This window comes from Magnolia sinica, chromosome 5 (assembly GCF_029962835.1).
Source record: "Magnolia sinica isolate HGM2019 chromosome 5, MsV1, whole genome shotgun sequence".
NCBI classification, from domain to species: domain Eukaryota; kingdom Viridiplantae; phylum Streptophyta; class Magnoliopsida; order Magnoliales; family Magnoliaceae; genus Magnolia; species Magnolia sinica.
Genome location: NC_080577.1, coordinates 108,863,553 through 108,888,627, shown reverse-complemented (window position 1 = coordinate 108,888,627; position 25,075 = coordinate 108,863,553). Strand labels below are relative to the sequence as shown.

Below are 25,075 nucleotides of genomic sequence, written 5' to 3'. Positions count from 1 at the left end.
GAGTGAAGCCTGGCCACACCAAAATCGCTCATCAACACGGATTCAGTGAGACCAGGAAACAGCGAATCAGGTGAGATCGATATTGTGGGTCGGACCTTAGTATATGTGTTCTATCCATCCATTTTTCCAATTCATTTTAATGCATGAGGTCAATGTTGTGGGGCCTACCTTACCATATGTGTTCCTTCCATCCATTTTTTCAATTCATTTTAATGCATGGGCCAAAAAATGAAGCATATCCAAATCTCAAGTGAACTACGGCAATAGCAGTGATGCAGTGTGCACCAGTAAAAGCTTCCTAGTGCCACTATAATCTTAACTTGTCATCCAAACAGGCTCATGCCCTAAAATGAGATGGAAAACATGGATAAAATACATACATCATTGATGAGGATTGGATACTATCCCTCCATGACGTATCTAGAGAAAGCACAGGTCATGGAGTCTTCAACTATGATTAATAAGCTTTACTACACTATCCATATAAAACAAAAAATGAAACATATCCAAAGCTTAAGTGGACCATACATTAGAAATTAAAAACCTATTGAAAACTTTTTGGGAGACTTAAAAGTTTTGTATCAAGATAATATTTGGATTTTCTCTTCATCCATGTCTACGTGACCCTATCAGCTTAAATGGCAGTTAACGAATTCAACAGCCGGTGTCATTATCTTATATAAATGGATCCATTTCATTTCTTGTCTCATACAAATGAATAGTATGCTACTGCAGAAGACTCAGTGATCTGTCTGCATCTAGCTAGGTCCTCGAGGGGTAGTATCCTGCTCACCAGGACCTTGCTCAGACGAACTGATAATAGAGTCTTCAACGTGGGTTTTATCCACACCGTCCATCCATTTTGCCATAAAAGTATTGGCTGGTGACCTAGTGACCAAACTCTATAGGACCTAACGTAATGTATGTGTTTCATCCACGCCATCCATCCACTTTGCCAGCTCATCTTAGGGCATGAGATGAAAAGTCAGGTCTGGCCCTTGTCCGTTCATTCATTGGCCCCGAGATTCAACTACATCCAATCCGTATCAGTAGGGCTTTACACGAACTGAGTTAGCTCAGTTAGCTCGCTCGACTCGAAAAAGCTCGATTCGACTTGGTTCCAAACTGAGTTCAAGTTGAGTTGAGCTGAATTTTTGAGCTCGAAAAAATTTTGAGCTTGCCCGAGCTAGACTTGACTTGGATCGAACCCCAACTCGAATCAAACTCAGATTGAACTAGTTTGGTGACTCGGTTACTTTGATATTGATGTTGCGATGGTGGCGATGAAGGTATGTATATGAAACAATTATCTTTTTTTTTTTTTCTTGATTTTGATGTTGCTTACAAAGTGTTTGATGAAATACCTGTGATGGCGGTGATGAAGGTATGTATATGAAACAATTACTCTTTTTTTTTTTTTTCTTGATTTTGATGTTGCTTACAAAGTGTTTGATGAAATACCTGTAAACGGCTGCTGCTGTTTTACATACAATAAGAAATTGAAAGTGCACTTCATGTGTTTGTGAAAATGCCGTGTAGGCTCGATCTTGGCTTGAACTCGGCTTGAACCGGCCCGAGCTGCTGCTGACCAAACTGAGCCAACTGGCCAGTCAGGCTCGAGGACCGAACTGAGCCGAGTTCAAGCTGGGGTCAGCTAGTGGCTGAGCTGAGTCGAGTTGTGCCAAGCTCGACTTGGTTCGACTCATGTAGAGTTCTTGGGTCTCAACTTGGCCGGGCCTTATATACGGTTTATCGAATTCGGGTCGAGCAGCCCAATCACTACAAAGGACCTAACTATGCTGGGCCATGAATCAAGAAGGCCCATCACGAAGGCAGCCTACACTAGCATTGAATGTGGATCGTTCGAAATATTTTAAGAGGCACCCTCCAAGTGGAACGGATTCTATATGGCACGGATTCTATATAAAATGGGGGACCCTCCTCAAAATCTAGGTCGAGTGTTCCCTCCCATTCTGTTCCTTGTGATGTGGCCCAGCTAATTCATGCATCAACCTGATTTTTGGGATGTGTTAAAATGCACTCAATCATCTGATGGATGGCACAGATTTCAAATATAAATCATGTGGGCCCCACATCTGTCCTGTCCCACCCTAAACTAGGGCAGAACCGTTATCCCCAGAGTCCGGTACTTCAAATGGCCGTTTAAAGTGTTCATGCCACCCACCTTGATGGTTACACCATTGGGCAGGTGATCCACCAGGTGGGGCCTACCTGTGACCACCTAGGATGCACGGATCATTTGAAAAAAAAATAAAAATAAGAATAAATAAAATCACAAAAGCAGCAGTTCAACAGTCACTGGATTAAAAGTCCCCAACAGAGTTGGGAAAAGCCCTCAAACCTTCCATGAAAATTTAACAGCTGTGTCTTACATCTCACTTGGAACATTTCAAAAAAAAAAAAAGAAAAAAAAAAGAAAAAAAGAAGAACAATAGAAGACAACTTTAAACTAATAAAAATGCTGATAATCATAATATCAAATGATGAACAAATCGGATCAGCACCATCCATTGAAAATGCACGAATCAGATGATTATCTTCCCCTACATCCACTTCCGGATCCAATTTTTAAGGACTGACCTAAAAAAACTCTTACCTACTGAATTTTTGTCAATGGGGGATGGCCAATGCTCACGCCATTTTAGTTTGGATTTGCCGGTGGACATGTACAAGGAACTCTACATAAGAGAGGGCGTTCGCAGTCTTGTCTTCAACCAAATATGAAAAGAACAAAGACCCTGCATAGAATAAGAAAGAACACAGCAATAAAGTTATAGAATGGGGCATAGACAAACAGTGCCAAAAATATTGTTATGATTATCGTAGCTATATCATGTACCGCCACCGACATGTACCAAGGACAACCTCTATCTATTGGATCTGTCTAAGCAGCCGACTATTAGAAATAACAATATCCCCTCTGGATTTTGAAAAATTATCAAGCATTGACTTTTAAGAATCTATGGCCATGTTTGGTTGCTGCTTTAAAATGATTTCTAGCTCATTTTCAGTAACGGTAATTATGCATTAGAGCCCACATGTGTGTGCAATAAAGCTCATGTACACGCCGCACATGCCAGCATAGCACAATGGGTCCCAGATCCAATCCATCTATCTGAACCGAACCACTGTATTGACACCCTAGCCCAAGAATCGGGTAGATCCACCAGTCAGGTGGGCAACAGTGCAAAACAAATGTGTGGCTGGCTGCAGTTTTCTAACCCATCCACCTGCTTCTAATATTGGGGCCCATGTGCTGACTATACTAGATTTTATTTCTTGCTAAACATGTGGAAGGTCAGACAAACCTAATGGATGGATTATATCTTGCACGCATGTGCCATGCTGTCACACGTGTGGTGTGTACATGTTTTATTGCACAAACGTGTGCACTTAGCAAAGCTCTTGAGGTAATAATTCATATAGAATATGGGTTATTAAGTGGCAAGTGGCAACCAAACATCGCTCCAGTGTTGATAATTTCATCATACTGCATTCTTTTTTTCAAAATGATTTTCTTCAGATACTGACAACCAAAGGGTATCTTAGAATAAATAGCAAAAGAAGCAGAATCAACCAAACAGTGGTTGGTTAGTAGGGAGGAAAAGAATGTTAATCATCGACAAGCTCCAAAAAAGAAATGTAGTTCTCCCTAATATTTGTGTCATGTGCATGTGCAACGCCGAATCAGTGGACCACCTGTTTCTTCATTGTCCTTTTGCTAGAATGGTGTGGTGTAGGCTATATTCAGGATCTTTAGAATGTTGTGGGTGATGCCCTATTCAATGGCAAGTGCTTTTATTTCATGGCACGGTGTGAATCTTGGGAAGCAAGAGAGGGCTTTGTGGAGATTAGCACTTCTGGCTGGTCTCTGGACCCTACGGGGGGAAAGGAACAGGAGATGTTTTGATAATAGCAGTTCGGAGGATGAGGTTTTCAGTAGGGCAAAGATTTGTTTGGTGGATTGGGCCTCTTGTATAGATGCTTAAAAGGATTGTTCTTCTTCTCTTCTTTTTTTTCTCCCCCTCTTTTTTCTTTGATTTACTTGTAGCTTTTTGTGCCATGTCAGTGCCTTTCTAATAACAGTTTCATTGCCTTTCACACACACACACACGCACACATATCAAATTTCAGAAACTGATATTCCAGAGTATCATGTTCACAGAAATGGGTTTTTATAGAAAATCATTTCAAGACTGCCAACCAAGCGTGCCTTAAGATTTGTAAGATAACAAAAGAAAAAAGAAAAAGTGTTTCCAGAGCTCTTTTGGTCATAATTAAACTTTCAAGATTATTGATAACGAGGCCTGCATATGGTGCAGTGGACGCACCAAGGGAAAAGATGTGCATCTGCCATGGAAAAAGCTGCCTGTGAAATCCAGTAATCGTATGCATGAGATCCAAATGATTCATCAGGTAAGCACTAGTGCAGATGGTCCGGAGCTCAAAATTTATACACATAGGATGGTTCTAATACTCCACACCGATAATTTTTGCCTGTTCAGTGTTTGATGGACCTTCCTTTATCTTTTATTGTCCATTTGCAGCCTGCTGATCAGATGGCTCCGACTAACCATGGCAAGGATCTCACCTGATGAATGTTCTGAATGCCACCAGCAAACACCCCACAAAGTCAGAAGTCGGTCCTAAAGATGATAGTATTCTGCTACCGACTAATGCATTTTGTGAATGCTCGTTCAATTGATAATAGTTACAGTGTAACCTAATACCATTTCTGTGAACCAATCTCTTTAAGAATGATCAAATTACGAGCAAAACATCATTTACTTCCAACATTGACTTGTCGGTACATTGGTTTTAGGTCGATGTGGCCATCTCTAATCTGTCATGCTGGATTAGGGAGTAACATTTGCCATGCATACCTGACACATAGCAGGTCAGGTGGATCTGATCTATCCATCAATGGTCCTGTCCGTACATGGTCCTCAGAATGAAAATCACACTGAACAGAAGATCCTATTCATCAGTTTCTCCTGTTCACTCCATTTGTACCCTGTCCATTAGAGGACCACTGTCCATACGCATGGGATCATCCTTCCGGTCTGATTTTCAACTGTGTGCCATTCATGGCAGGTCTGGCTAGTTAGATGATCTGGACTCACCGCGCCACCTATCATGTATTGGTTATTTGACACGATGCTTTCTGATCAAATGTGAAGAAGGCAAAACCTCTTAGTTGATATGACATGGCATGCTTTTCTTCCTCTTCTTTTCTTTTTTCTTCTGATTAAAATGCATTTTTATTTGTATGTATTTTTTTTCCCTTTCTGCAAATTAAAAGGCATGGCTGTCTTAGCCATCCAATATTGTGTACTCTCTAGATAGAGATGTGCAATGGATACTCACAAAAATCCATCTTCACAAGTGCCAAACTGCCTATGTGGCATACATGTGAGATCCTGGCCATTCATCAGGTGGGCCTCACCATGAATGTGCCGTCTCACAAATGTCAGAACCATTTTGATCACTGGGAGGGTTCACATGAATGAGAAAAGTGGATGGTTAAAAAAATTAATGAAGGTTCACTATTCAACAGACAGTATGAATCTCGGATGACCAAAGCAGCTCGATTTTTGGGCCATGGCAAATAGAAGGTGGGGACCACCTGATGAACAACACAGAACTCTCCAGAGTAGGTATTGGAATCCTACTATTGCAACCACATCAATACTAAAAAATATAGTTCATCTTGATCATGTAAATAAAAGCTTGTGTTCGTAACTGACCTGATGTATCTCCTTTTCTGCACAACTGTAAACTGCATAAGAAAGAGAAGGAAGAATCCTCATAAGCCAAAAAAAAAAGAAGGAAGAAGGCTTTACAGTAATCACTTGTATTGCGAGTCTTAGGGTAGAAAATATGTCATACCGGAGGTAGGAAGATCTTTGGCGTCGTATCTCATTAACCACATCGTTTACTTTCTTCGACAACTCATTGTCGAATTGCTGCAGAAGGAACTGAAAAAACCCAACAAATACATTAAGCGGATAAAGAAGCTGCATCCTTGAGAATCTGGAAGAAGAAGAGAAAAGAAAACAAGGAAAAAAGCTTTACAGTATAATTCCTAAATACTTAGGCCCTGGTCGGTAAGCACCTAAAAAAAGTTCATCTCATTTTAGTTAACCATAGTCTTGTATTAAAGATCTTGATTTCTAATACATACTGAGTTCATGTTAATTAGTAATTAAGGATCTTGATCTGCATTACATAATTACTGTTAACTAAAGGGATGTGCTTCAGTGGCACTGGTACCAATATAAGCTTACGGTGGTAACAGGCAGTTGTGGGGCCCATTGATGTAATCACAGAATCCAAGCTGTCCGTAAGATGTATCACCTCAGAAACCCCAAGAGCCCAAAAAATCAGCCCGATCCAAAACTCAGATGGGCAACGGCACAGGGAACACATTGAGAGGGAACTCCCACTGTTGATGAGCAGCAGGGGCCCACTGTGTTGTGTAATCAAGGCCGTTCATACCCTTAATCCAGTCCAGATGAAAGGTCAGGACAATGTTCGGGCTGGTTCAAGACCCAGGTGAGCCCCACGACATCCGAGGGCTGGTGTTCCCTCCCAGATCACTCCCTTTGCAGTCACCCAGATTCATCTTGGATCAGGATGAGTTTTGCGTGCTAGGAAGCATTTTCGTATGCTATGCACCTGATAAAGGGGTTGGATGGTGTGAAGACATCATGTGGGCCCTACAGCTGCCTGGTACCATCATAAGCTTACAGTGGTATCAGTACCACTGGAGCACACCCCTAACTAATATGAGATGAACCCATTTTTAGGTCTCTACCAAACAGGGCCTTGATCTTAAATAAGATCAAGAACCTATTTCTCAATTCCCAGGCCATATCCCTAGCTTTTCTGAAAGCTGCTATTTGCAATATCAGATTAATCAGAAAATGAACTGGCATGTTTGCCTGAACTCAGTGATCTAACACTTCAAATCCATGCTTATGAGTTATGACAAGATTGCCGAGAGCCACATGAGTAAGCTAGCTAGCCATATAGGATTTCATAAATCAAGCGATACAATTACAGGTCTTGTGGAATATTCTTTTTCCGAGTATCCAGATATCAGAGCAGCCACCAATCCAATAGTGGCATTAACTTATTCATTACCAGCAAAAAGACTGGAATGCTCACGAAACAACATCCAACCCCAAAGCATGCACACATGTGAAAGCCTAAGAAAAGAAGCATGGGAGAATAGTTAAGCAAAATGGATAAACCTACTCCATATGTGCCAATACGGGTGGAAAATCTGGAGTGTTGATCAGTTGGGTCAACCATGTAGGTGACCTACCACAGATGGACCATGCCTCAGAAATCTTCTAGACTGAAAATCTAAGCCACCAATCTTGCAACTTCCCTTGGTCGAATGCGGACTGTTTGTTGTATTTCTCTTCTTAACCATTAGTTATTTGTAGGCCAGACTTCAAAACATAAGGGCCTGTTTGGTAGAAGCCAAAAAATGTGCTCCCTGCATTTTTGCCAATTTCCCAAACTAATTTTCGAAAAGCATAATGTTTGGTAGCCACTCTGTATTTAATGCATTTTTTAAACATAAAAACAGCATTAAAATCAGATGATATTTCCATCTTTAAGCCCCACCTTGCAGGTGCATTTCCTGTTATAGTGTCACCTCTTTTACGTGGTGCCTGTGTAACTGAAACCCAAAGTATCGTGAGGCCCACTGCAATTTCCATGTGAGATCCACTCCATGCATCAGTTTCTCCAGCTCATGTTAGGATGTGAACCAAAAACTGAGGCAGATCCAAAACTCAAGTGGGTCACACCACAAAAACACAGTGGGGATTGAATGGCCACCATCCAAACCTTCTTGAGACCCGCAAAAGTTGTCTAAGGATGATATTTGTCTTTTCCCTTCATACTGGTGGGAATCACCTTATGAATGGAGTCAACAACATATAAACATCATAGTTGGCCCCAAAAAGGTTTCAATGGTGGGCGTTTCTTGTGGTGTGGCCCACTTGACTTTTGGATATGCCCGACTTTTGTGTTCATATAGTAACATGAGCTGGCAGAACTGATGGATGGAGTGGATGTCACACAGACATTACAGTGGGCCACACATTACTTTTTGTTACACAGGCTAAGTGTTCTCAGAAATCGCTTATTACGATGGGCTTTCCAAAATCTTGCCCTCTACATGCTTCAAGGTTTGCTACAAAGGTCCCCTTCTGCCCTACCAGGGGATGATCCAGGCCATTCATTTGTCAATTTCCATCATGAGTTGTTCCTACTTTCAGTGATTAAAAACATCTTCATTGCCCATGCATACACGTTGACATCTCAGCCATTATTCCTAACTCACATTTATCTGAACAATGCCCATCGAGATTCATGCAGACCACAGATGGTACCTTTTACATATTAACGACCTAGATCATGCTTGGTTGGACAAAAGGCGATGGACGGTCCATGCTGAATCCAAATTACCTGGTGATGTCATACTCTCAAGTAATCAGAACCATGAACACTCTCGGATTCATGGTGGGATCACATGAATTTCCTACAACACTTGATGGTTCAATAAACAGTGTCACCCAAACAACCTTTTCAAATAAAATCAAATTTCTAGAACTAAGTTTTCATAATTCACTTTACATACAAATTGCATTAAAAAAATTGTTTGAGTGGCTACGAAATAGGCCCTAAGGATTTCCCTATCAAGGAGATTTCTGGAACAGGGTCCATCCATGGTAGGATGACCAATGGTCTAGATTCCAAACAATGGACCCACTTGTCAGAACTGAAAACCTGAGTATACTGTGAAGGCCTCATTTTAAATATATACTAGAAATCCTTGTATATGTGTACACATAAAGAACACCTTTTTATGTTAACTACGCACTTGATACCAGTGTTTTAAGTATCGACGATATCGGCCGATATATCCCACGATATATCTTGTATCCCACCAGTGTGATATGAAACACACAAGTAGTGGGATATATCCCACATGTTTGATCCGGTGACCATTTTCAATTTCCGATTCTTTTTTTTTTTTTGCTTGTAAATAATGTTAAATCAGTATCCAATTGTTACAAATTTCCCAATTTCTCGTAAATCGATTGCAATTTTTGTGTTCAAACATAAAATCAAACATGTATGTGACTTGATCTAATGATTCTTCTTTTTCTTTTGAATGTATTGCTTGTGTTACCACACGTCTTCTTACATTTATAAATTATATGAATACACTTTGAATACACTTGCATCAATTCAGTTAGACAACACATGGATTAGGACCCCATACAAAGAAAACCTATCATGTGCACTTATATATATATATATATATATATATATATATATATATATGTGTGTGTGTGTGTGTGTGTTTCAGTGAAAAGTTAGGCCAATGTCCCAATGTTTCCCCATGTTTCCGACAATCAATTCAGTTAAACAACGCATGGATTAGGACCCCATACAAAGAAAACCTATTCTGTGCACTTTCTTTTTAAAAAAAAAAATTATTTTATTTTATTTTAATTATCATGTTTTGATTTATAAGTGTGTATTGATGTCTTTTTTAACAATCACTGAAGTTTCATTGAAAAATTTAACCAATTTTCCAATGTTTCCTCATGTTTCCAACAAAAGCGACACATTACACGATACAACCGATATTAATATATCCCATGCGATAACCGATATGTATCTGCATCCCAAGGGTGCAATTCATAACACGATACCAATATTTCAAACAATGCTTGATACTACATGCAGGTGGGAAACAAGAAGCAGAGTAGAGCAATACCTGGGAAGGAATTTCTTCAACCAAGGAAATTCCAAATAGTTGCATTAGGATATCTGGATTCACTGTGTTCCCAACATAAATCAAACAATCCTCTCCATTTTCTAGGAGAAAGATTCCATCATCAGTCACATTCTCACTGGAAAGTGGAATTATGGGTGGGAGAAGAGAACCATCAGCCTCCTGTCAATCAAACAGAAATATGGCACTGTTTCATTCAACCTACTAAAAGTGAATTATGGATAGCCATCACCCTATTGAATTTAAAGTCACAGTGCATACCTTTGAAGCAAGATTATGGATAGCCATCATCCTAGGATACACCAAAGGAACAGCCAATGGAGTAGAAAGGGATGCAACGTGACTGACCCAATAGGACCGATCGTCTACTCGTCCATCAGTTCGCAACCCTACACTTTTGGCCAATGCTGAAATACAGACAACAAAAAAGGATAAGGAACACAGTACATGTCATATTCATGGAAAATGATGAAACTTGCCAGGTGCAGGAGAACACAATACATGAGGATTCCCAAGTCGACAGCTATCAAGCTATCATAAAATGGGTGAGAAATGGAAAAAGTCCAAAGGAAGATTTCCTTATGCCTTTGGTATCAAGTTCCTTATTAAAATATCGAGAGGTTTGATGGACCATGCAGACTGCAGAGTGTTCATTTTTTATTAGCATTCTTACAAATTGTACACATGGCAAGATGGTCCATGATCAAATAATTTGTTTGAACATAAGCACAGTGGGTCAGTCACTATAGGAAAACCTCACCGAAAGGATGAGCTTAACTGTCATATCATTGACGTACAAATGAACAGTAGTTGTGAAGTGTTAACAAGAAATTGAACTCAATTTTTAAAGATAGATACACGTGCCACTTTTAGTGATTAATTTCTCCAACAGATACTGCAAACTTCTCAATAAATACCAATTTTAGGAGGAAAATAAAGAAATAAATGGAAAAAAGGATAACTATGTGGAGTGAACACCACACGACCTAATGGAATCACTCCCGAAGGGTCCTATGTGCATCTCACCTATATGTATCTCAGGAAAAAAGAATAACTTCTATTCAATCGAAAAATATCATAGCATGTCCCTAAATTCTCACACTTATGGTCGTAAAACAGCTTTTTCACATAAAATAGCTTAAAGCCTGTTAGCCCATACAATTTACCTAAATGTCTCGAAGTTGCAATAAAACAGAACCAATGGATAAGGCAAAGCACATGGAGAGGAAGAGATTTGCAAGACATGGGAGGGGTAGAGAAGTGATTGTAAAAGGGAGTTGACGCTTGATACTCATGCATGTAGAACCTGTACATGTGGCATACTCTACTAAATTTAAACCATTTAAATTGGCAAACTTCTTGTGAATAGGCGCCATCATCGAAATATCATATTGTGTGAGTAATCTTAACCTCTGATTAGTGGACCCGTTTGGTAAATTCAGACCATCAGATGTTTTTCATTGAACTGTCCATTAAATGCCACCAGTCGGCTATTTGATAATCAAATCAGTATAATGATTTGGTGTCTAGTCCATCAATTTGTAAATAACAATTTGAGTAGTTTGCCGAGTGGACAATGTCTCCATGCTTGCGTATCAATCGTCAAGTGGTGCGGACATCACACCACCACTCCGTACATATCAAAGACGTAGGCGTCGACAGGCTACATCTTACATTTTTTTTTTTTTTTTGAGGGTAGATTAGACTTTTTACCTTTTAGGACATAATGGGTATTTTGATTTGGTTACTAAAGGGGCAGAATTGTCATTTCAACAATTTTTTGGAATAATATAAAGCAAGTGGGGTGAGGATGTCCAACCCTAATGTGAGTCTGGAGAAAATCTTGAGGAGGCTTTATGGGAGTCCCTTTCTTCTTCCTTCTTTGTTGTGAAGGGTAGATCTTTGGATAGAAGCTTAGAGGGTATGAAGCTACTCTATCATTTGTCCCTAAGATCGTTCATCTTCCTCTTCATGCTTGATGAATCGTAGGTGATACGTCTTTTTGAATCTTCCATCCTAAGGTAAGATCTTTTTCATTTTATTTTTTTTCACTTAAATCTGATTTTACTTAATCCTATGGGCCACCTAAACGCATCTTCCATTATTAACGGACCCGACCCGTGTGTGGACCACACGATCAACCCACATGTGTGATTGTATGGCCACCCATGTGATTGCCAAACGCACGTGTGGGGCCCACTTGATCTGATTTTGAGTCGTTTGTGTTCCTTTGTCCACAATAGGCAACTCAGTTTCAGCCGTTTGTGTTCAATATTCCTAGATCTCAAGATTTTTGCATCGGAACTACCTTGGTCCAACTCAGGAAACATCAAACTTTCACCTATTGAACTCGGATTACTCTTATGCTAGTAGGAATATCTTTATCTTCCTTGGGCCCAATTTTTTTAGTGTTTTGTTTGGTCAAAGGTCTGATGACTATGATTTGACCTCGATTCATACCTGTCATCTCTTGGGCTTCATGTTATTTGCATGTGCATCACACTTTAGTTTGATGATTTTATTTATTCCCTTGATTTTAAGTTAAATCTCGGTCACATAGCTGGTTTTGCATCATCAAGCTTCGAGTATCAAAGGTTTCCTCTATTTAAAAATGGGCTAGACCATCTAAATTGTGGGTTCTATTGTGGCACTGATGTACAACAACCTAAACGATCTAAATTGTGGGTTCCATTGTTGACTCATACTCATGAGATGATAAAATATGACAAAACCTATATCAAGAATTGGTTCACGTAGAAATGGGCATATTGGTTCACATAAGAGTGGGTGTAGAATATTAAAAGGAGTTATTCATGTTCAAGCGAGTTTCAACAATACCATTGTGACTGTTACAGATGTACTAGGTCAGGTCACTTCCTTCGCCTATCGTATGTATTGGCTTGGCTTCGTCCCGAACCAAAGCTAGAAGCGACTCGCCTCTATTCTCATTGGGATTGTATATAAATGTGGCCTTCCTACGCTGACGAATGCCTCCTTTCTCTTCTCTGAAGTCTACAACAAGTGGGAGAGGCAGGATTCAATTTTACATAGAAAACCTTCAACAAATTTATAGTCTGTCGCTTTTGACCACTCAGCCACTCTCCCCCTTCCCTAGCCGAGGCCCCCCTCAGGACCATATCTCTAAAATCATATCGACCAAGCATTCCTTTTCATCCATTTAGTAATTATCAAATGGATGCTTAAAAGCAAAATAGCAATTGGTTCAAATTTGAAGGGAAAATCATATGTTTAAAATATTACCTTTTTAGTGAAAATTTTGGATACTCCATCCAACGTTGGATCAACAATTTGATAGTGTATTGTAGGTGTAGGTGCGTGTGGGCCTATGACTGGGCCCACAAGTACATACACCTGGGCCTTGTACGTTATGGGCCTTAGTCTTAGCCTTTTTTTCCTGTTTTATCTTTATTTTTATGCTTTCCTCATTTGTCCCTCGTCTTTCTTTAGTTTTTTCCTCCTAATAATTGTAGCCTTATTTTTTTTTAAAGATGAAAATATTCTTAGGCTAGAACAACCAACAAAAACTATATATATATATATATATATAGAGAGAGAGAGAGAGAGAGAGAGAGAGAGAGAGAGAGAGAGCACGAAAAAGACAAAAGCAGTACAACCCAAAATTGTAGGCCCAGGCCCAGGCCCAGACCCAAGCCCAAGCCCTTACTATACAAATAGACTGAAGAGGTTATTCAACATTCCGAAAACACGTATTCATCTCTAACCAAATAGCCCAAAGGACCACCAACAAAAATGATTGGAGCCATCGCTGCCACAACTTTCCAAATACAAGAAGCCCTATAGAGGGAGGATTCCCAAGTCCACCAACTGAAGGAAGCCGAGCCATATTTGGCTTGAATCATCATTCTCCAAAGACTCATCTCCTCCACCCCATAGCGCCAAACCCGTCAAACCCACTTCCCAATTATAGCATGATTAACCATATCTAACTGTTTGATGCCCGCTCCCCCTTCCTTAAAGGGCCGACAAACGTCAGACCACCTCAAAAGGTGAAACTTCTTGCCCTCCTCTCCCCCTTGCCAAAGAAAATCTCTATGCAGTTTATCAATTCAAAATAAAATAGAAAAATGACATTTGAAAAGAGAAAGGTAGTAGACGAGCATATTTGAAAGAGAGTGCTTAATAAGAGTAATCACGCCCCAAGGGATAAGGTCTTATTTTTCCATAAAGATAACTTACTTTCCATTCTCTCCAAAACTTCATCCCATAGATGAATCAAAGGTTTTCCCAAACAAAGCGGGAGACCTAGATTGGTAGTCGGAAAGGATCCAAGTTTGCATCCGAACAAGTTGACAAGCCTTGCAATTTCGGACTCCAACACATTGACAACAAGGATTTCGCTTTTACCAAGTTTATGTTAGGGCCAGAGACTACCTGGAACCATCTCATAGCTATTCTCAGATTAAGCACATCCGAATCCGACGCGTCACAGAAAAGGAGTGTGTCATCTGCAAACAAAAGATGACTCGTGTGCCAAGGTAAGTTTGGAATAAAAAATCCAGAGAAGAGACCCCCCCCTCTTGACGTTGAGAGATTATTCTACCAAGAGCTTCCACTACAATAACAAAAAGGAAAGGAGAGGGGATCTCCTTGCCTCAAACCTCTAGTCGATTGGAAAAGGTTAAAGGGACTGAAAAGCCCAACTCTATGAACTTCTTTTCTCTCTCTCTCTCTCTCTCTCTCTCTCTCTCTCTCTCAAATTCTCTCCTCCGACAATCTAGATTGTTGTACAACTACAACAAGTATACAATTGAAGAGTCGACACCACTACTGAACTAATATAGGAGTGTACCCCCTAAAAAATAGGTGTCTAGCAAAAAGCATGTGGATTTGGATGTGAATTGCTTCTAATTATGTGGCCCAATTAAAAAGTGTCATGTGCACTTGTTAGATGTAGTGCTAGTGTGACAAGGAAAAAACCATCATTTTGCACAATGGAATCTTTGCTTTTCACAAAAGATATCGCGTTTGACAAACATACATGGTGCTTTTTCATTGGGCCACTTCTGACATGGAAAATTTCACACTTAGTGAAATGGGTCCCCATGCGTCCAATGGCACCTTTACACCACTAGGAATCATTTCCATCTCCTCTATGGTACAAAATGACTTTAAAGTCCGCCACAAGAGAAGTTACCCTTCTATGATAAAAGGCAAAAGCCCTTTCTACGATAGAGATGGAAAGTTCTCTATGTCATGACTGCCCTAACAAGCGCAGAGATCTTGTTGCCGAGAAAATTGAGCTCCACGACCTTTAAATAGCTTGTCACTCATTTTGAGACGGGAGATATAAATCAGAGATCGAAATAGAGGTCAGCATTAGTATAGACAAACACCCAAGACAAAGCCTCTGTGATAAAAACTTGAGGCTCATACGCTCACCAAGTTGAGACTCATTTGCCTAAACATTCCACCCTCCCCATCAGGAGGACTCAGTGACATGTGCGGGCCTCGAACGAGAGAATTTCATACTATGGTGCAGGCCTGTCATGGCATCGTTGTCGCCACAAGGAGCTCACCACCTCAACTCTAGCTAGCCTATCTCATATCTTGGCTCCCAAAACTAGCCCACATATTGATTGCAACATCCTTGTGCAACGCAGAGAGCCTTGTCACCAAATGACTAACGTTAAAAGGTTGGCTTCATTTCGCCCCATAGCATCATTGGAACGCTGACTTGTGCACGCCAAGAAACCACGACCTCCCTGATCAAGGATCCAAACACTCTGAAGGACCATGGATTAGGACCAATAACATCATCCTGCACAAGAGATAGCTTCCTCTAGTTTTACCTTTTAATTAAGGAATTTCCCCACAAATGTAATTAAGGGCATGTGCCAGACCACAACTTGGAATGTTATATGTTCCTAACATTAATAAATGCCACTCAACATGGGATATTTCTTGGGCATATAGCATGCATGCCCTATTTATCTTTGTGAACGGAGTTACAAACACTCCAACTCCACAACTTACGAACTCAAGGGCTCTACGGACATCTCGTATTTGATGTCTCACTGGCTATATAGTTACCCGATGCCTCACTAGTTATACAGCTATCTGACACCAACCCTAGCTATATGAGATGCCTGACGCCCAACAGTTATAAGCAAGGTGTTCCGTAACGGTAACGGTGGATGTAACGGCCACCACCGTTACCCTTACGATACGGGGCATAACATTTGTTAAGGTCTCCCTTTTATTTATTTATTTATTAAAAAAAAACCCCGAAAAACTTGTATCTGCCCCGTAATGTTGATTAAAAAGTATGAAAAACCTATATATGTCCCGTAATTGACCATTATGGGGCTATTATTGCCTTTATAGGGGATGCAATGTGCTGTTAACGGCAATTACGGGTCATTTTTTCCATAACGGCTATTATAGCCGTTACGACCCCGTAACATGTAACGGTTGCCACCATTACCTTTATGTAACGGCCTTTACAGCCCCGTAATGGCCTTTACGGCACACCATGGTTATAAGGAGACACTTGATGCCCAATCGTTAACGAGACTATGATGCCCTCGATCAACCCCGATTAACAAAATACACATTTTGTTATGAACAACACGCAAAGGGTTACAGGAATTCTTATAAACCTTGGTCATATGCAATTCGCATCCCACATATTCACACCTTTGAATTACCTAAATGCCCACACATTTAGTTAAAACCCCTTCCTTTGTGGGCCCCACAGTCAAATCAGATGGCTCTTTGGTCCAAAGCTATAATCAGCCAGTAGTGGGGTCCACCTGCAGACCTTATTGATGATGACAAACCCTGATTGATGATCCAATGGTCCTGCATCAAGCAAAAAAGGAGGTTGGAAATGTTCAGCACCTGAATGGAAAAAGATCCACCAATGGAATGGATAGGATTGTCCAATCTGTGAAGAATGTGGATAGCGATCATCCACACCCACCAATGAGAAGTCCATGGCAGGATGTGCCACGTCCAATTTGAATGCAGAGAACAAAGAAGGAAATTGGAGCACCAAACCCGGTAAGTTTCCTAAGAACTGAATCATCTTTATGGCAGTTTCCTAAAAACCCGGCATGTTTCCTATATGGCAGTTTTCATTAGATACATTAAATCTTGGGCTCAGCCTTGCATGGAAACTGGCAGGTCAAAAACACAGTTTTCAATCAGGCTAATAGCAGAGATCATCAGACATTACAATTACTCAACATGCTAACAGTTGAGGAAGAAAAAAAGTAGATAGTGGCAAATAAGGGAAAATGACAACTGGAAGTTTCCATCTATTTGCACAGCATAAAAGTGGCCACATTCAATAGGTGTAGTTTGTCAACTCCATGACAGAACAATGAGCAATGAGGGACATACCTAGGGTATACAGAGGCAAAAGCTTAAGAGCCTCAGGAAGAATCAGCTGTCCAGATGATGATACTGTCGCACAAAATTTACGATATGTGTGCAGAATGTTGATGCAAAGGTTCGTTATCTCGTCCCGGACTTGAACAAGAGGACTGGTAGGAATTTCATTTGCAGCTACATAATGCAAACACAATTTTTAAAAAAGCAGAAAATAAGAAAGAAAGAAAAAATCAATTTATTTCACAAACATTAGAAATTTAGGAAATTATATAAATAAGGAAAAAATGATATAAATAACATGATTGTTATAAAGCTACATGACAAGTATGCAGCAAAGAACTGCCCCTTATGCTCTGTGCTAACGGTTTAAAGCAGTTAGAATGAATCAGAAATCAGTCTTCAAAATCAGCTACAGCAGGGGCAAAATAGACTCACCTTGCTTCAAGAAACCTGTAAACTGAGTATCCAGATCAGCTGTACGAAATAGATTACTGAGCACAGTCGTGCATGGAAGAGATAGAGTCTGAATTCGTATTCTTCTTTGCCCATATACTGTTGTGTAAAGAAGGGCACACTGGAAGTGAAAAAAGAAAAGCAAAAGGAAAGAAAAAAAAAGAGGTCACATTCCTTTGTAAAAGAAGAGAGTATTTGAAAATTGTCAAAATGGCAATGCTTACAGAGCAGATGACTTTTAGTGCTAACCTGAAAAGCACATTCAGACCCGTCCTGAAACTTATCATCATGTTTGAAGGTGACCATTATAGTCTTGTCACAGTCAATCTGCAAGATAAATATAATTTTTTTTAGAGATACAATACACCAAGAAGAGGTTTTAAAAGAAGTTTAGAACTTAGATGCAGGGTATTATCTCGAAGATCATGTAAATAAGTAGGAAGTTGTTAGCAACAAAGGACAAGCAAGATCTATCACTTCAGGTGTAAGGGAGAAATATAAACAATGATCAACTCTTATGAATGGACCAGGCTGGCTGGCCCGAGTAGGTTCTACAGAATTCAGCAGGTCAGCCAGTTGCTTTTTATGCCCTGAAATACACTTTAGTTGTTTCGAGGATAGAACTGGATGGTCCACCACAATCATGCATGAACAAGGTGACACCACTGGCAGGTATTAGGGAGAAACGTAAATAGTAAGCAATAATCAATGTTTTAGACTGGATCAGACTGAATGGCCCAAGTAGGTTCCACAGAATTCAGCAGGTCAGCCAATTGAGTTTGATGCCATGAAAATTGCTTTAGTTGTTTTGAGGATCGAAATGGATGAAACACCACATTCATGCATGAACAAGGCCGATGCCTCCCCATCACCGCCATTCATCAAATTACTCCCTATTATACCAACAGAAAATTTTGAGCCCCAACGCCCAACTTAATGTTGGAGTAAGTGCCCTGAAAAACCAATGTGTGACCTAATCCATTGGCCATGTGGATGTGATTGGGCAAATATTAGTCGTTGATCTTGATGACCATGTGGATGTGATTGGGCATATACATGTGTTATATACCTTAGACAGATTTAGTGTTGCATTTATTTTATATTCATTGGGTCGTGTGAAGAGTTCACGGTACATCCTCTGGTCTTTGGGAACTTGAGATTGGACATAGTGGTCACGGGCCGGGAGAGTAGTGCTCCATGGATCTTAGTAAATAAATGAACCATGACGTCATAGATGCTTAGGACACATCTGTGGACATTGATCTTAAAGATCTACGGTCATCCTGTGTGAGGGGTTGACTTGGGTTAAGATGGAAGCTTTTCACTATCGGTAACCAACTTTCAATTGGCCATGCCTTTTTGCCCTCACCCTATGCAGAAGTGTGAGTGTGTCACCGATATGGGATCTTAGCGTAGACCCCTGAACACTCACATTGGTGGATCAAAGTTCAAGTCAATAGACCTTGCTCTTGCATTAGATGTGAAGACACAAGTGGAAAACTTCGATCAATGCGTAGATCTAAAGGTGTGAATGGTTCTTAAATATTAATTGAGCGGCTTTAACTCACTTTACGAGGTTTTCTAAGGTTAAAAGTGGATGACATTGGGTACGTCCATCAAGGGTACATCCATCAAGATTCATTAATTTTTGTACCAGCCAATAATAGATCAATTGGGTTTATCATGTGACTTATTTAGAAATAAATTGAAATAGATTATATACCATTCAAGTGATTTTACTGTACTCAAAATTCTAAGTTTCCAAGTTGAAAACACACCACACTTGATGATAACTTGATGGACCAAATTTAATGGTCCACTACTTGATCATTATAGGATATAAATATAGTGGATGGCCAAAATAGTGGAAGAATTAGATTAGGTACATGCATGTATAAAGTATCATACGTGCTTCCTTCACAGAAAAGTGCACCAAAGTTCTTAGGTTGGTGTAGCACCATACCTAATGTACATCCTTAAAAATATTCTCCTTCCTCGATCACACTTGGGCATGTGGTTCACTTGGGTGGATGACCTGCTTTTCTCTTAGCACCTACCATAGGGAAAGGTTGGCTTCATCTAAACTCTCTGGTACTTTCACATAGAGAGTAGATATGAACTTTGAAATGGATTGAAAAATTCACATTGAGGGAGTAGATATGAACTTTGAAATGGATTGAAGAATTCACATAGAGGGAATAGATATGAACTTTGAAATGGATTGAAGAATCCTTATTCAAATTTTGGAACTCACCTTTTAAAAAAGAATAAAAAATACCCCTTGTAAGAGTCAAAATCCTTCAAAACCAGTGTATATGTCTGAGCCACGCAATATGTTGCCTACTAAATATACTCAGTTCGCCAAGTTAGGGTTAGCTATGTGTTATATACAATACACAAGGGTAGGATTGGTAGGAGATAATGTGTACTCTAACGGTGCTCTTGGGAAGTTGTGATTTCATTGTACAAAGTAATTATTCTTGTAATCTGTATTTCTAGAAGCTTCCTAAGTAGTAAATCACTAACATTTATTTGATATTTTTATTCTCTCTCTCTCTCTCTCTCTCTCTCTCTCTCTCTCTCTCTCTCTCTCTCTCTCTCTCTCTCCACACACACACACACACACACACACACACACACACACACACATATATATAAAAGCTCTCCCCAAAAATAGTAAACGAAAATCTGGCAAGTAATGGCCATGCCTTTTTGCCCTCACCCTATGCAAAAGTGTGAGTGTGTCACCGATATGGGATCTTAGCGTAGACCCCTGAACACTCACATTGGTGGATCAAAGTTCAAGTCAATAGACCTTGCTCTTGCATTAGATGTGAAGACACAAGTGGAAAACTGCACTGCAGGTGAGTGAACTACACCCACAACAATAACTATAGCTTAAAAAGGAAGAAACGGTCAAATGGAAAAGGAAAGCTCCAATCCTAGTTGAAATCTTATGCCATTTTGGATCAAGCATTATGTCAAACAGTTCATGCTCATTGAGCAAAAACAAGGTTGAAACTCATGTATTAATGCAAACCCCAAAAGAGGATGCAAATAGATCAAAGAAGAGGAGAAAGAGATTGTGGTAAAGGACCCAACAATCCTTTAGTCGAATGCTAGAGATCGCGAATGCGAGACTATGAGCAAGCTCAACAGTCTTCAAGTCTTAAACTAGAGATCATTCCCCTTTCCCCCCATAGCAACTACCATAGAGAAAAATAAGAGAATTTTAATAAAATAGAATATTATTTAACTATTCTATTCCATAGGCATAGGCCTTATTTATAATCGGCCTTTACAATCTACAATAAAAACTATGAAATCTAAAAATAGAATTCCTAGCTATGAAAGATCTCATAAATAGGAAACTACCTAAACAAGAAACACTAAAATAAGAAGAATCTAAGATTATTTCTTGCCTAATGTAAAGATATCAAAGGAAATTACTTATTGTAGAGATTTAAAAGAAATGGAAAGTAAAGATATTTCCTAATGTAGAGATTTGCCTAAAAATGGAAAGTAAAGAAGCTAAAAAAAAAAGTGGCCTTTTTCTTCTACACACGTGGAGCATGCATGTGTGAGATATAGGCCTTTTCTTCAAATCTTGATCAATCGGCTTGTGTGGCTATTTGGTTGCATCATGTATTTTGTTGATGTTACTGACTGTGCATATGATGATAATCCATGGCCTAATATGCCACTCCAACTTCAACACAACACCCAGACTATATCATTTGCGCATCAATCCAACACAAAAATGGGCATCTCCAATGATAATGAGCTTCTAGTTACTGCAGAGGACTAACCAGGATCAGAATGGAAGGTGCAAAAGATAAAATATGAATACCAAAGAGGCAATCAAACATGAAGATATTTTCTATGGCCCTGCAAATCGATTGGTAGGACATGGACGAAGAAGACAAACAAATTGAAAAAATAAAGTTGATGGGATCTAACCTGATCTAATACCATGCAAAACAAACTAAACAAAAAGAAAAACACGAGATCTATATTTAAAAACAAAAAAGGGCTTGGGCACTCTTACTAGATTAGAACTCCCGCATGCGCTAGGTGCTACATTGCGTACCCACTCCACTCAAAAGACTAGATGACTTAAGCCCCTTTATATAGATAGGAGTTACCATGGTGTATTGTAAAGGCCATTATGGAGCCGTAAAGGCTGTTACATGAAGGTAACAATGGCAACCGTTACACGTTACGGGGTCATAAAGGTCGTAACAGCCGTTATGGAAAAAAAAAAATGACCCGTAATTGCCGTTAACAACACGTTACGTCCCCTATAAAGGCCATAACAATTAACAACCCTGTACTTGTCTGTTATGGGGAATATACAAGTTTTCCATACTTTTTAATCAACATTACGGGGCAGATACAGGTTTTTGGGATTTATTTTTTTTTTCAATAAAAAAAGAGACCGTAACGGCCGTTATGGGGGCCGTAACAGCCGTTACGACCCGTATCATAAAGGTAACGGTGGTGGCCGTTATGGCCACCATTACCGTTACAAAACACCTTGGTTACAACAACTCTCCCACAAGTATACGATCTGGGGCTAGACTCACAAGACAATAAACATAAAACACGACATATTAAAAGGTTGAGTTTGAACTCAACATGTCCAATTTGTAAAAATGGGACCGACTTCCAGTCAATTAGGTTTTAGAAGTTTTTATTTTATTAAGGTTTTTACAAGTTTTGGTTGCGTTTCTTCAACATGGAGTTCTAAGCAAATTTTGTAGGAGACACACACACACAAAGTTTTGGCTGGGTTTCAGCAAATTTTGAAGGAGACGCACGCACGCACAAAGTTTTGGTTGGGTTTCAATAAATTTTGGAGAGAGAGAGAGAGAGATCTATGTATGTAGATGCTGTGTGGGTTGAAGTGAGTGAATAGAGAATAGGGAGATCTATGTATGTAGATGCTGTGCTGTGGGTTGAAGTGAGTGAATAAAGAATAGCATTTTTTAGGTGACCTTTTCTCTCATGGTCTTTTTCACCCCCATCAGATCTTTTTCTATCTTTCATCGTTCCACAAAACCCCTAATGCCCTATGTCATCATGCAGCCAATTATGCAGCCAATTAGCAAGAGGAAATGGCACCTTCATGGAGATGTTGGTATCTTTTCCAATGTCCTGAGCAAACTAGCATCACTTCTAAGAATCTAATAATGCACAGGAACTAAGTAACTATGAAATATACAGACCCCAGGAAGATCAATATCTGTGGGTATGCGTTTGCAAAAGTTTCCTGAGTACTCTTGAACTTGAAGACCCTGTAGAAAAAGATAAACATATTAGAAAAATAAATGATACAAATGCTAAATAGCTAAATCAAATTCAAAACTGTACAAATCATGGTAGAAAAAGGTTGATGTTGTTAAACTAACCTGGCTACATCTTACACGCATTACTGCCTCAAAACCTTGGGGCCTTGCAATGTTCCATCTAAGGTCATTGTAAAGCTTGGCAGAATCCGAAAGGGCTGAAAAAGGGTGGTAATAATATAGCTGCAACAGGAAAAATAAACTAGTGAAATATGTTACCAAAATCATGTAGTAACAACTGGAAACAACACTTCAGATTCACTATACTGTGGAAAGCTTTAAATGTACTGGGCTCTGTATTTTCATTATGAGGGGGCAAAGATGGAAAAACATCTGTCCCCAGCACTGATCTGATTAAAGAGATAACGAAAATGTATGGGTAAAGAGAAGTATGCGACTAGGGAACAATGGAAACATAAGAAAAGGAAACTAACTGCTGATAACACCATTGTCATTCAAAGAAATTAGGTTTGATGTCAAAGCACTTGAAAATATGATTGGGATTTCCCAAGTACAGAAATGTTGCTGCCTCCAAAGTAAACAGCTAGTTTCCATGACTTACAGTACTTCATTGGTGTGTTGAACTGAAGAATTTTCACTAGTAAACTTTGGAAAGTATAAAACAAAGACTGGTAAAGATATGAACACAATAAATGGGTTGAGTGAGTGCAACACCAACAATAGGATCATACACCACATCACGGACATTCTTACTCATGATTACAAGAAGTGCTTATGAAGAAGCAGAAGTTACTTGACTGGTAAGTGGCACCAAAAGAAGAAAAAGAATTGAATAATCTTAAAAAGAAGAGGAAAAATCTAATGCCATCAGAACACTATATTGCACCGTATTCCTTGTATGAATATAATGGACCTAATGAACAGTCAGGATCGGACTGTCTCAGGATCCAGATACAAATAAGAGCACTATAACGAATAGCTCTGAGAGAAGTGGATCATTTCTACAAAAAGAATGTATCCAGTTTTTAGTTATATTTAAAGAAATAGACATCACGAAATTTAATATTGCAGAAATGCTAAAAATTATAAAAGAGGCAGACAGCCGAGTTCCTTATTTGATGAACCGGGAACTTCCCTGTTGTGCACCAAAGTATTGCATTTGGAGCTCATGGTTGTTTACCCAAGCCATTGATCTGATGGCCGCCATCTTGGATGGGCCATGCCCAAAATATCTCCTTAATTACGCTGACCTTTCCATAATTGGCATGCAAATACATGGCTAAGAAAAAATGCATGGACAGCCCACATTCAATGGATAAAAGACCAGATATTCAGTGGTTACAATCTTTCAATTTGTGAGTGTTTTGGGCAAGGTCCATCCATAATGGGCGCCATAAGATCAATTGCTTGAATAAACCCAATGTTTTCAGTATAGACGATATCAGCCGATATCTCTTGTATCCCACTTGTGCGATACGAAACGCACTAGTAGTGCCGATATATCCCACCTGTTCGATCCGGTGTGCATTTTTTATTTTTGATCCATTCGTTTGCTGTAGATCAAGTTAAATCAGTGTCAAATGGATACAAATCCATGATTCTTCATGTTTTGCATGAAAAATCATGGATTTGGAGCTTCGAGATTTGGGGGAGATTGGCCAAGTTGCGGAAAATTTCTTGCAAATCAGTTGCAATCTATGTCCCAGACAGGTTACATAAATGTTTGATTTTGTGTCTGAATCATCTCTCTGAGATACCAGTCTTCAAAATCATCCAAGGTCACATGTAAGCCAACTTTGTGGCTGAAAGCTTGCAAATCTCATAATTGAGTTTTTTCCCAGTTGCCTTTGAACTGGACTGTCAAGCATTTTTGCATGTTTTGGCATTAATGGACTGTTTTGCAGAGCTCCTTCAAGAAATGTTGTAAGGAAAAGGGAAAAAAAAAGAAGAAGAAGAAGAAGAAGAAGAAGAGGCAATCCCCAATCTCAATTTCAAATAATAGATGCTATTGAGATCAGATATAAAAAGAACCTAGGGTTTACTGTTTCTCAAACAAGCTATTTTAGTTCCTGCATTTAAGCAAAAGACC

General features: G+C 39.5%; 1 protein-coding gene across 1 annotated transcript in view; it reads right to left on the bottom strand.

The window, feature by feature from the left end:
- Positions 1-2,442: 2,442 nt before the first annotated feature.
- The window catches only part of LOC131246643 (protein transport protein SEC24 C-like), a 59,149-nt gene continuing 36,516 nt past the window's right edge, over positions 2,443-25,075 (bottom strand). The window contains exons 16-25 of the mRNA XM_058246982.1: positions 23,089-23,208; positions 22,906-22,974; positions 17,927-18,004; positions 17,660-17,798; positions 17,234-17,398; positions 10,109-10,254; positions 9,830-10,009; positions 5,911-5,999; positions 5,769-5,800; positions 2,443-2,759 (exon numbers count right to left, since the gene is read on the bottom strand). Of these exons, the coding sequence (XP_058102965.1) occupies positions 2,653-2,759; positions 5,769-5,800; positions 5,911-5,999; positions 9,830-10,009; positions 10,109-10,254; positions 17,234-17,398; positions 17,660-17,798; positions 17,927-18,004; positions 22,906-22,974; positions 23,089-23,208 (1,125 nt within the window). The 3' untranslated portion in view covers positions 2,443-2,652. The remainder of the gene's footprint in view (positions 2,760-5,768; positions 5,801-5,910; positions 6,000-9,829; positions 10,010-10,108; positions 10,255-17,233; positions 17,399-17,659; positions 17,799-17,926; positions 18,005-22,905; positions 22,975-23,088; positions 23,209-25,075) is intronic.